The following is a 13938-nucleotide window of genomic DNA, read 5'->3' as shown; positions in this document are numbered from 1 at the left end:
ATTAAATCTTAGTCTAAACATCCAATATTTCTCAATTTCTCATATTATAAGATTCTAAAACCTATTTCTACATGTTTTTACTTGTTCGAAGTAAATTTATCTCACTATATTAGCAGATATTTTACTGGTTGCAAGCATATTTCTTAAAATGAGCAAACTTATGCCAATATAGTGATATTTTACTTAATAAACTTACTCAAAAGAAGTAAAAATGTCTAGAAATAAGTCAAATAATCTTATTATAAGTGTACAGCATCTTCAATGAGGAATATTAGAAATATCGACTAGATTTAAGACAATTTTACTTACTAATAAACCATTTTTGCAGTGTAAATATGACATTTTTCTGCACATCATATCGCATAATTTCTATTTATTAGCTTTAACATATTGGGGACAAAAAACAACAGTAACTGTGTATTAAAACGTAAAGTGTGTCTGTTGAGAATGTGTTCACTAATTTACACAACCAACAAAATCTCATGTGAGCAGAGGTGGCTGAACTTTTAAAGGACTATATATATTTTTGGTGTAGTCTTTTGTAAAATTCATGTAAGATCCAGTTCCTTAGACTATTGTTTCTAAATCTGTGGGCTGCGGACCACCAGTGGGCCATGAAGCACTCTCTGGTGCTCAGGGGGAGGCAGTAGTTTAGCTGGTAGCTGGTAACATACGTGTAAAAAAAGATGAACTTAGGCCTAATAATTAAAAATCGAAGAATCAAACATTTTCAAATTATGACTAATAGGAATATTAACAGATGTATAAGTAACCGTCGCAGGCTAATGCATCAGTTTGAGACTGTGCGGCCGCAGGTGGAGTTAAGAGAGGTTCATTTCAAATTAGGCACTAAAACCCTCAAAACTAAGGAGTCATCTCAACACTGAACAGTGACTCCTGCGGGAGCCACAAGAGTATTTTCAGTGAAAACGCGATGGACTGCAGCTCCAAATCACCGTCCACATCTACATCTACCTTTTTTCTTTTCCGCCCTTTTTTGAAATCTCTGCAAATGTATGTTTTTTGTAACATAACTGCTAATTTCAGTTTCTGTAACTGAACTGAAACAATCAGATCTTTATCAGACCCTAATTCACAGCTTTTCAGTGTGAGCAATTAAGAAAAAAAGCTATTTAAAAAAACTTGATTTTATTTGTTCTGTGGGCTGCTATGCTTTACAGTTATAAACAGACGGGCCTTGGGGTGGAAAAGGTTGAGAACCCCTGTCTTAGACTAGAGTGCATGCAAACATGAGCGGCTATAACTGAACTGAAAGTGCAGAAAGGACCCGAGAGAACAGTGAGAATCTGTTGCTGTCTAAAGGATTAAGAGTGAACTGTGAGAGAGCCTTTCCTGCATTGTGACACAAATACTAAGAAGCTAAGCTAGAACAAGTGAGGCTGGAAGGACAGAGACAGCTGAAGCTCACAAAAGTGAGCTTGAGTGAGGGAACCGGTCGGTGAGGTAATGGCAGAGAAACAGATAGAGACACAGATATCAGGCCTGGGAAAGACAGAGAGCACGTGAGAGCAAGAGACACCCACACAAACACAACAAGCCGGCTGGCAACACGTGACCGAAAGTCACGGCCACCATCTGTCCGTTCTATAAGTGGAGGACACGCCCCCCTCCCCCAAAATCCATCCTGTCTCGTGCAATAGCTCTTCAGCCACTCTAAGCAGCCTCTATTCATTAGCACTGGCTTTCAGTCAGCTCTCTGTCTCCACTGCTACCTGTTTAAATGCCAAAACAATCAGCCTCTATGCAACCAGCCATTATAGTCCATCAGAACAAACTCATACAGTATAGCTAACAGAGCGTAAGCAGCCTTTAGTCCTGATTTTTGTCCCTTTTATAGGTAACAGTGCATCATATTCACCGATCAGGCATAACATGATGACCACCTCCTTGTTTCTAGGCTCATTGTCCATTTTATCAGCTCCACTTACTATATAGGAGCACTTTGTAGTTCTACAGTTACAGACTGTAGTCCATCTGTTTCTCTGATACTTTGTTAGCCCTCTTTTACCCTGTTCTTCAGTGGTCAGGACCCCCATGGACCCTCACAGAGCAAGTACTATTTGGGTGGTGGATCATTCTCAGCACTGCAGTAACACTGATGTGGTGGTGGTGGTGTTAGTGTGTGTTGCGCTGGTCTGAGTGGATCAGACACAGCAGTGCTGCTGGAGTTTTTAAACACCTCAGTGTCACTGCTGGACTGAGAATAGTCCACTAACCAAAAATATCCAGCCAACAGCGTCCTGTGGGCAGCGTCCTGTGACCACTGATGAAGGACTAGAGGATGACCAACACAAACTGTGCAGCAGCAGATGAGCTATCATCTCTGACTTTACATCTACAAGGTGGACTGACAAGGTAGGAGTGTCTAATAGAGTGGACAGTGAGTGGACACAGTGTTTAAAAACTCCAGCAGCACTGCTCTGTCTGATCCACTTGCACCAGCACAACACACACTAACACACCACCACCACATCAGTGTTACTGCAGTGCTGAGAATGATCCACCACCCAAATAGTACTTGCTCTGTGAGGGTCCATGGGGGTCCTGACCACTGAAGAACAGGGTAAAAGAGGGCTAACAAAGTATCAGAGAAACAGATGGACTACAGTCTGTAACTGTAGAACTACAAAGTGCACCTATATAGTAAGTGGAGCTGATAAAATGGACAATGAGCGTAGAAACAAGGAGGTGGTCATAATGTTATGCCTGATTGGTGTTTTCTCAGAAACACATCAACAAGACTAGAAGAACTATTTAAGCATACTAACAGTTCTTTGAGTGTTCATGACTCTTTATAGAACCACTGTCTTTACTAAACACTTGAAGAGCCATCTTTTCAGAGAGTGTATTATGTAATTACAGCAGTACTTTCAGAGTACTGTACATGTTGGTTACATCACCCATGTCCAATCCTGTTATGTCATACAGTAATAATCTATGGAGCTAACAGTTAAGCCTTGGAATGGCCGTTTCAGCTGTTCCTAAAGGCCTCCTACTGAGACTGGGTCTGAGATTAGACTGTAGAGCTGTTACAGATTAATGTGTACTCTTCTCTCTGATGTTCCTTAAAAAGAACCTTCTGCATGCATTCTTACTCTAACGGTGCCCAATTCCACTCCTACAAACTCAGAGTCCAGCACAGTTTGTTGGCGTGTTGCTCAAATGTGCAGCCCAAACCTGCTAACTAACTGCTGGACTGATTGTCCTTTTCCTGCTCCTGCTCCAATCTGGCTCCGCCCATTTGCATTTGTAATCAGTGTCTTGTTGCATGTTAGTCACACAAAGACAAAGACAACCTGAGTAAAGACAAAGTACAGTGTTTAAAAGACTGTTGTTGAAGGAAAAACGTTATCCAACACCAACTGGTCCTGTGTAACAATGGAATTTTACCCTTAGTCGCTCAATCAAGCATTTAACTACATTTAGCTGATGATGAAATTAGACTTGAGTACTGGCAGCCCTGCTGAACCTAAACATCACATAACACAGAACCTTTTTCCAGCAATGTCAAGCAGGCTGAGAAAGAAAGTTATTGAAATATATCAGTCTGGAAAGGGTTACAAAGCCGTTTCTACGACTCTGGGACTCCAGGGCCATCAGCTTCAGATGGAGAAAACTAGGAACAGTTGTGAATATTCTCAGAAGTGGTCAGACTACTGAAATTCCTCAGTGGTGATTCATCCAGAATGACTCAAAAGAGCTCAGACAAAATGGCACAAATGGTATCGCTAGGAAAGGTGCAAGGTAAAAACCACTGTGAACCAAGAAGAACATCAAAGCTTGTCTCATATTTGCCAAAAAAAAAGACTTTGATGACCCCCCAAACCTTTCGGATTAATGTCCTGTGGACTGATGCGCCAAAAGTGGAACTTTTTGGAAGACAGAGGTCTCAGCATTCCACAATAAGAACATAACACCAACAGTGAAACATGCTGGTGGTAGTGCGATGATGTGGGCATGCTTTGTTGCTTCAGGGCCTGGGTTACTTGTCATAATTGACGGAATCATGAATTCTGCTCTCTGCCAGAAAATCCTGCAGGAAAATATCTGGTCATCAGTCTGTGATCTGAAGCTCAGGTGCAACTGGGTAGAGCAGCAAGACAACGATCCGAAGCACAAGAGCAAGTCCACCTCTGAATTGAGGAGAGGCCTAGTCAAAGTCCTGACTTGAACCCCTTTGAGATACTGTGACCTTAAACGGCAGTCCATGCTTGAAAGCCCTCCACTGTGGCTGAAAGCAATTCTGCAAAGAAGAGTGGGCCTGTATTCCTCCACAGCGATGTAAAGACTGAGTTCCAGCTATACGAAGCATCCGGTTGCTGTTGTTGCTGCTAAAGACGTCACGACCACGTTTAGGGGGGCAATTATGTTTCCATACACTGGACGTGTCTGAATTACTACTATAATGGTAATATACTTAATTACTCTTTGAATTACTCTCTAAATTAAACTCAACTTTAGTTTCTACCATCATGACAATGACTGAACATCCTCTGTGGTCTTACCTGGCCTCGATGTGGTCAAACAGGTGCTGCCAGCGGTCACTAATGTCCTTGATCTTGTCGTTGACCTCGGTCTCCTTGGTCTTATTGCTGGCGCTGATGAGCTGCTCTCCCAGCTGCTTCAGATGAGTCTTATTCTCACTGAACAAGTTAATCTCCTCCATGCAGTCCTACAGAGGATGAAGGAAACATAATGACCTAGGTTAAGAAAGGAGAAAGCATTTGCGGTTCTAGATCTAGTAAATGAACTTGAGTCTAAAGACGTTTAAGTGCTGCAAATGCGTCCTCTAACGTTCCTCTGCCAGTACTATTCACTCTTCATGGCTCAAATTAGCTCCTGCTGCCAAGTTCTCATTTAGAAACACGCAGTGAGCTTTCTCATGAGCCTGGCCAAAAGGTCAGTCCACAAGCAGAAAGCCAATGGGCTGGATCAGGGGGCACTGTGTACAGAGTGCCTGATACTTTGGATGTTTCTTGGTTATAACTGGAGTTTGACTTCATCTCTATTGATTTGTTGTTCTTCAGTTCCCGTGATTTTCCTAGAACAAACCAGTGATGGATGAAGTACACAAATCATGTACTTGAGTTAAAGTAGAGATACACAGGGAAAATATTACTGCAGTAAAAGTAGAAGTTCCTCCCTTTAGACCTCCACTCGAGTAAAAGTACAAAGTATTTGCCTTCAAATATACTTAAGTATCGAAAGTAAAAGTACTAAAAGATTAATTATGACTTTAATGTCCTGTTATCATTTTTGTAACAAGACTCCCTTCATTAACTCATTTTAGGTGAAAATGCTGCAGTGTCACTCTTGGTAAACCAGTCTTTTAATAGAGTCATTAATTAGTGACGCTGATGTCTATTAAAATTATCATAAGCACAAAACACTGAAGGCAAACAGTTTCCATCAGGTAGAACTGAGTGGCTCTGAAATCACTTTACAAACAAGCAAAGTTTCAGTTTAAGATTTATTTGAACTTAGTTACAAGTTTAAGTTTAATAAAAACTTTAAACTCAGGTTCACAAATGAGTTTCCTTTACTAAACTGCATCTGTAGGTCTCTGTTCATAAACATAAACTAGCCAAAACTAATTTACTATAAAATGAAATAATGCTTGTATAAATTCAGAATAAAGACACGTCAGTCTCAACTGCATATGTGTACATATTTCTATATTGTGGTCTATTTACACAAAGTTAGGTTAGTTCATCATTTATGTTGAATAGACTCTCCCAAAATTTTACGCTGCTGCACTGATGTTGAACTGTGTGCTGCACTGGGTCGGTATGACCAACAGGTCAAAACAAGCTCAACACAAAGTGACCGCTGTGCCCTGATTGGTGTTTTTGCTTTGCGCTTCTTTTGTTTTGAAATGTTACATTTTTATAAACACATAAACCAAAAGGAACGACAGATTTCTCATAATGTAGTGGAGTAAAAAGTGAGATATTTGACTTGGAAATAAAAGTAAAAGTGAAAATAAAAATTCACCAAAAATGGAAATACTTCACTAAAGTACAGATACACAAAAAACTACTTAAGTACAGTAACGAATTACATTTACTTCATTACTGTCCATCACTGGAACAAACTGGTCATCGCAAAATTGTTCACTCCTCCAGAAACGTCCACATTTTTCCAAGATATTCCATTCTGTTTATTTTGCGATGCTCAGTTTCTCTCCAGTGGTTCTAGCTGTAGCATTGAAGGGGAATTCCACCAGTGTTTTAAGATTTCAGCATTAATAAACCAATAAGATGTAAACAAAGTTATTCTGAGTGGTTTGATGTGAAATGCTCCATTCTAGAGAAACAATGTTCACACTGGTGGTGATAGGAACCAGACGTCTGAAGAGTTTAATGACTCTAAAAGCTCCTTTTTTAGAAAGTTTTTTTACAGAATACTAAACAAAACAACAAATAACATATTAATTGCTAGTTTTAGGACGGGCTGCCCTTTCAGCTTCTCATTCTAGCTTCTATTGACATTTTCTGTTTAATGTTTTTTCTCCAATTTGCCTCTCTGCATGTTTTGTAAAGGGTCAGCATATTGTCTTCCTGTTGTTGTTTACTTGTGAACAGTAAACACTGAGCTGCTGGTGGAGGAACATCTGGCTGTAGAACAAGCAAAACAATAAGAGACCCTCGTCTGAGTTAGTTTTCAAATTAACTGAATCAGTGAATCAGTCCAGCAACTTTATTTCAAATCTCGTCTTATGAATAACTGTTATTTTATTCAGTAAAAACATACAATGAAAACTTGTCCAACTATACAGAAGGCATTTTTAATATTTTAATTAATATTTCAGGTTTTTGGAAACAATTAGAAGTAAATAAATGATAAAGAAGTAAAAAAGTCTATTTTTATTATTTTATTAGCTATCATTACTAGATTTTATACACACGTTTTAAATACAAGGTATTATAGATATTAATTTTTATTTCAGCTTCATTTTCAAATTTCAACCACTTTCTCAGTCATTTTAGAACAATCTTTAGCTCTGTCCATCAATCTGGACACATCTAACATTTCTTCCTACAAGCAAGTTTTAAGACTTGTGAATTTGGAACAAATATCACACTAGAATGACTGTTTACCTGTATCTGCATTAAAGTTGGTTCTGTATGGTTTTATGTCATTGAAAAGCACCGGTTTGTAATTAGTAGTATACTAAAGCACTGCTGAAACACTCAGTACTCTGAACGAGAAGTCTAATTACTCCAGGCCAAAAGGCCAGTATGGCTGTGGGCTGCATCCTGATCTGAGTGGACCAGGCCTGGAGGGTTTCTTACCTTCTTCAGCTTCTCCACCATCTCCTCAATGCTGAGCTCAGCACTGTGAGCCACTTTGTTTTCCATGTGAGTGAGCCATTCACACAGCTCCCTATTCTTCTCATTAAAGATGATCCAGGCGTTCAGCCGGTCAGCGATCTCCTGTTTACGTAGAGATACCTGCACACACACAAACAAACCATGTCAGGATGTGGGGTTTATGTCCATTACATATTATATATATATGTTAGCATCTATAGGTAATAATATGTTCCATATGGGTTAAAGTCTATGTGTCCCACATTTATTATACATAAGCGCCTACATATAATAATAATAATAAATATATCCCATATATATTATATATGTAAGTACCTACACTGTAAGAAGTGGCTTGTCATATCATAAAAAAAAAAACTTAATGTAGCAACAAGCTAATTGAACTAGTTTTATTCAAGTTACACTGAGTGAAAGAATCACTGATTCAAAGTATTTATTTAGGTTGAATAAAAGTTATTATATATTATACATGTTTATTATATATATATATATATATATATATGTAAGCATCAATATATAATATTAATGCCACATATTATAACATAAGTACCTATGTAATATGTCCCCTATGTATATGTAAGTACCTATAGGTAATAACAATATGTCACATATATATCATGTATTATAAACCTACATTAACAGTTAAAAACATTTTTGCCTTCTCCTGTAAAGTCAGATATGTGCATAAAACAACAACTTGGCTGTGAACAATGAAGCCAGTAGAGACTCTACTGAACGTATCAATTAGATAATGAACTAACCGCCACTCTGTAGAGCTCTGAGGCTGTGAGTCAACAGTATTAATTAACATGCATAACTTACAAATGCAACAGCTGCCATGTTCTGGCTTCGTCGTTGCCTAGCAACCACTCCACCCCCCCACACACACACACACACACTTCAGCATGCAACAGAGACAGGGAGTGTGTGATTTCCAAAACAAAAGGGCCCCAAACTCCTGCTCCTATTCACGCCCCCCTGTTTCTTTTCTCTCTCTTTTCCACTCTCTCTCTACCATCTGTTCCTCCATTCCAATGCTAACGACCCCCAGCCCCCCCGAAAGACCCCACCCCAAAACATGACCAGCCATGTCCCACGTCTTCTCTACACTCTGAAGTCTATCCAGCGTGTGAAGACAAAAGGTAATCAAAGTCTAATTCAAACGACTGTTACAGTCCTACAATTGAACAGCGCAAGAAACTGAGTCAACAGTGAATTACACAACTTTTGATACTGATCTACCACAGATTATAAATACTGATTAAAAGGGACTAAAGGTACAAAAATACAGCACATTCTACAATATGAGTTATAGTTTTGTTGTACATTTATTAAAGATATACTATGATACAGTTGATTAAGGTTATTTAGTTGTGTAGTTACTGTTTTCTGAAGCAAGTTCAAAGTCCTGTCTGCTTTAGGAGCAGCCTGTCGTTCTCCAACATACACTAAGAAATAGTTTGAATTCCTGCACGCAAGTTGTTTGTTTTTGATCTGACTAACCACCGAAACTGCTGAGGCAGCACATGACCGGGTCAGATGACCTTCATCCAATCACAGAATTCAGTTTTAATGTTTAATTAATTTGGTTAGCCAGTTTGGCCTAGCCTGTAACATACACACACACACACACACACTCACCACATCATCCAGTACCCCTTGATGCTGAACAAACAATTAACAAACTTAAATGTTCATAATTATAACATAAATTAGAATCATTTACTACAATATTCAATAATGTGATCATTTGTTGGCTAAAGCAAAAATTCTCCGGCTATTTTTACATGTGAGAATTGAACCGAATTGTAGTTAAAATTTAGATTTAATGATGCACTGAGTCACTTCATAAAGAATCAAATTGATTCATAGTGATATTTGAGACTTTATGATGCATTGAATCATTTCCTAAAGAATCAAACTGAGTCATTATGATATTTGAGACTTTATGATGTATTGAATCATTTCCTAAAGAATCAAACTGAGTCATTATGATATTTTGAGACTTTATGATGCATTGAATCACTTCCTGAAGAATCAAATTGAATCATAGTAATATGTGAGACTTCATGTCACACTAAATCATTTCGTAAAGCACTGAATTGAGTTGCCACAAAACTTCAGATTCCCTGATGCACTGAATCATTTCCTAAGAATTTAATTGAAAAGAACTGTATTGAAGTTAGCAACTTCATTATGCACTGAATCATTTCCTCCAGCACTGAATTAAATCAAACTGTAGGTACAATAGCGATTTTAGGATGCACTGAATCTTCTCTAAAGAATCAAACTGTTCAAATTTGAGCTTTTATGATGCACTGAATCATTTTCCGATCGTAAGTGAATCAAATCATGGAGTTGAAGATTTACTGATGCAGCATTTCTCTCCATGCCATTGCTCTGTACTTCCCTGTGTTACATGTGAACAGCCTTCTAACACACTTTCTCTTTCTTTCTCTAACTTTCTGTGTATTTTCAGTATTTCACTTACTTTTAGGCAGAGCTCCTCCCACTGGCAGTGCAGATGGTCCACCTGTTCCTGCAGCAGCAGGACGTCCTCGGTGATGATGTACTGGGACAGGTCCGTCTTCATGGTGCCCAGTTCGGACAGACTCACTGCCCAGTCGTCCAGAGAGTCCTGAATCTCCTGCATAACATAACACAACTACTGTTACCGCCCGGCAGTTATAGCCTCTTCTCACCGCACACTCGGCCAAACCCCGACCACACGTCCAGCCTCCTTCTCTCTCTCTCTCTCTCTCTCTCTCTCTCACTCACACAATCAAGCGTTTACTCACAATCTCCCTCACTCACTTGCAGGCCCTCCCACTCTCTCTCTCTCTCTCTCTCTCTCTCTCTGTCCCGCCCCCTGAGTCCTGTCCCAACAGGATTAAGGTCTCAGGGCAGTCTAGGGGGAGGGGGGCAGGAGAGGGGTAGACAAGGATAAGCCTATAATGTGGTTGAGAGGATGATGAGAGCTGCTGGTGTTTTGCCCACTTTTCAAGCTGATATGAAACCACTTTTACAGCAGTTAAAGGAACAGTTTTCCAAAAACTAAATTTTGCTTCTTTAGTTTTGCACTGGGGGTACGAGGCTAATGTAGCTAACAAATTGGCAAAAAAAATGGATAGTTCAGGTTCAGGATGGCTGCTACTAAGAATGGATGACTATTTTGGAATTATATCAGCATCAGCAGGTAATTAAAACATTAACGGCGTTGGACATTAACAAATTGTCATCAAAATTTAGATTCTTAAAGAATCAAACTGAATCATAGTGATATTGGAGACTTCATGATGCACTGAATCACTTCCTAAAGAATCAAACCGAATCATAGTGATATTGGAGACTGTATGATGTATTGAATCACTTCCTAAAGAATCAAACCGAATCATAGTGATATTGGAGACTGTTATGATGTACTGAATCACTTCCTAAAGAATCAAACTGAATCATATAGAAATTGGAGAATTCATGATGCATTGAATCATTTCCAAAAGAATCAAATCAATTCATAATGGTATCTGAGACTTCATGTCACACTAAATCATTTCTTAACGGATTGAACTGAATTGAAAAGCATCAAATTAATTTAAATTGTAGTGAAATCAGTGATTTCAGGATACACCGAATCTTCTTTTAAGAATCAAACTTGTGTTGAAATTTGAGATTTTATGAGGCACTGAATCATTTTCCAATCATAAGTGAATTAAATCATATAGTTGGAGATTTATTGACATTATCAGCATTGGACAGACGTTTAGATGCGACTGATATCGCAACCAGCATAGTTATTGTGCTCCTGAAGAGTAGAATGTTTAGGTGATGCTGCTTAAACATCTTAATGTGATTAATTCTACTGCATTTGTAACTCTACACAAATAAATGTTACTTTTCTCCATAATACTAATCCAGGTAGAATCAAACCTTTTTATTAGGGTTTATGTATCAGCATCGACAAATATACACACGAAAATTACTGATAATATAATATAAAGATATTGGCATCGCCACGACATAGTACTCTTATATCGGTGCATCTCTATCTGCTACTACTGTTAAATTAGCTGCACTTTTGTCCATTTCTACAGAAAACCATGTTAGACAGTGTCAGAAACCATATAAGCCATTCTAGCTAGCATTATTTAACAGCTCGACAGAGTCTAAGGCAAGTGTGGAAGCTGCTAGCTTCCTCATGAACACGCTCACTTGCTTTCTCAAGGCCTTGTTTTGGTTTAGAAACAGCTTCCCTGTCACAACTATTGACCTCTAAGCTAAAGCTAAAGCTTTCATATTCAGCTACTGCTTTCTCTTATCTGCTAATTTTGTCCTGTGGTTGTTTCACACCACCACACCATGGCCGGCTAAAGCAGCTGCTCCTGTGTTACCCACTACTATTCAGCTGCAGACAGCCAGCAACCACATGATCTGTAGGTCTGGAGGGAGTGGCAGATTTTATCAGCTGTGCTCAGCTGGTCAGGCTGGCTTTGACAAGACGACTTCCCAGCCACACATGGATTACACAGATCAATCATACAAGCTTTTCATCAAGACAAGGAGCTTCCTGTAGAACCACTGCTCAGTCTACACTGTTAGAGGTCCTGGCTTCTCACGTCTAAAGCCCAAGCCCTAAAAGGCTTTTATTTATCATTTTATCAGTTATTTTCCATTGTTGTCTTTTTATTGTCTATTTATATATATTTTTTTTATTTTATATTGATCTCAATTTATGTGATTGAATCTTTTTTTGAATCTTTTAAAACTTGGTATAAAAATAAAACGTGAGTGGGCAACCCTCATGGCCTTCTAGGCCTTCTAAGCCTTTAAACTCTGTAGGCATTGTAGTTGTGCTTTTATTTTATTGGAAACAAAAGGTTTAAAATGACTATTTTTATGATACATTTAACATCTATTATTTTCAAATATATTAAAGGTATTAACATATGTAAGCACAAAATCACATTACGGTTGCAGTACTACCTTAATGAATTGATGCTCTTCCTCTGTCTCTTGGATCGGCTGCTTTAGTCTGGCCTTCAGCTCCTCTAGTCGCTGAGCGTGATCTGCTAGTCCGGCTACACAGCTCTCCCAGTTCTGAAGAACAGACAGAAAAACCCTTTTCAGAGCAAAATACACGTGTTAACACACCGAGTACATGTGACAATCCTAGGTTGCTTAGTAACACACACACACACACACACACACACACTTGAACCCGTCAACAAGAACATTGATCAGAACACTGACCAGAACATGGATGAGAACAATAACCAGAACACTGACCACAACACTGACCAGAACAATGACCAGAACACTGATCAAAACACAGACCAGAACACTGACCACAACACTAATCAGAACACGGACCACAACACTGATCAAAACACTGACCACACCACTAACCAGAACACTGACCAGAACACTGACCAGATTACAGTACATAGATGTGTGTGTAATGATCCAGCTTCGTCCAGCTGTTTTCACAGAGACAGGAATGTAGGTCAGTGGGCTAATCAAGAACAAACAGCTCACACTCATACACACACATACACACACACACATACACACACACACACACACACACACACACTCTCTTTCATTAACTCACTCTTTCTTAGTCACCAGTCATGCTTTTCTTGCCCAAACCTGCCCAGAGCTCTCTCTCTCTCTCTCTCTCTCTCCCTGCTCTCTCTCTCTCTCTCTCCCCCTCTCTCTCTCTCTCTCTCTCTCTCTCCCCGCTCTCTCTCTCTCTCTCTCTCCCCCTCTCTCTCTCTCTCTCTCGCCCTCTCTCTCTCTCTCTCTCTCTCTCCCTCTCTCTCTCTCTCTCTCTCTCTCTCAACTGAACTGTACTAAGAAAAATGAAAAGTTAAGTTTGGTTAATGGTCCGCTGGTTTGTTCTGTCCTTGAAATAAAGTAATACAATAAGAAACTAAATATTAAACTTAAATGTAAAAATCCCTGTTCATTTTACATAAACGTGTAAAACGTTTACACTCAGTTCAGCTCAATTCAATAATGCGACGGACGCTACTCTGTTGTCACAGATTGCGTTAAGATTACACAGTAATAAAGGGAGAAAAGTATCATTTTACACTGTAAAAATAGGAACTGTTAATTATAGAAGAGTTCACTATGAAAACTGAGGACAGTAGATTAAACATCGGAACAGCAGAAAGAAGAAAAGAGATAAGAAAGAAAGTAAACCAGGGATGACAGTCTGCAGATTCCTACACTGCAGCACTAACAAACTACAGAGTGATTATGTTTACATCCATCCATTTAAATCAAATATTCTGCACACGAAGCTTTGTTCTGTACAAAATTAGGTGGGGTCACCCCTCGGTGTTCTTTTGCCCCCCTTGTGCCACCTCATGTCTAGAATCCTAGACATGCCACTGCGGCCCCCGCCGGTCTTCGAGGACTCAGACGGTTCAGTTTTAGGAAAGACTTTGGAAAATTCAGTCCAAAAATCACACCGTCCAGTCTCAGCCGTGCTGTAATCAGCGTCTCTGTGACCACATAACTACAATAAAACTCCTCAATCATTTCACTGGAAATCATAATTCTCTGTCTGACCCGGACA

At 39.2% G+C, this 13938-nt stretch overlaps 1 protein-coding gene across 1 annotated transcript in view; it reads right to left on the bottom strand.

The window, feature by feature from the left end:
- The window catches only part of syne2b (spectrin repeat containing, nuclear envelope 2b), a 201093-nt gene that overhangs the window by 30987 nt on the left and 156168 nt on the right, over positions 1 to 13938 (bottom strand). The window contains 4 exon segments of the mRNA XM_036575316.1: positions 4527 to 4693; positions 7317 to 7475; positions 9847 to 10002; positions 12336 to 12449. Coding sequence (XP_036431209.1) covers positions 4527 to 4693; positions 7317 to 7475; positions 9847 to 10002; positions 12336 to 12449 — 596 coding nt within the window.

Source organism: Colossoma macropomum, unplaced genomic scaffold (genome assembly GCF_904425465.1).
Source record: "Colossoma macropomum unplaced genomic scaffold, Colossoma_macropomum, whole genome shotgun sequence".
NCBI classification, from domain to species: domain Eukaryota; kingdom Metazoa; phylum Chordata; class Actinopteri; order Characiformes; family Serrasalmidae; genus Colossoma; species Colossoma macropomum.
This window is presented reverse-complemented; position numbering and strand designations above follow the sequence as displayed.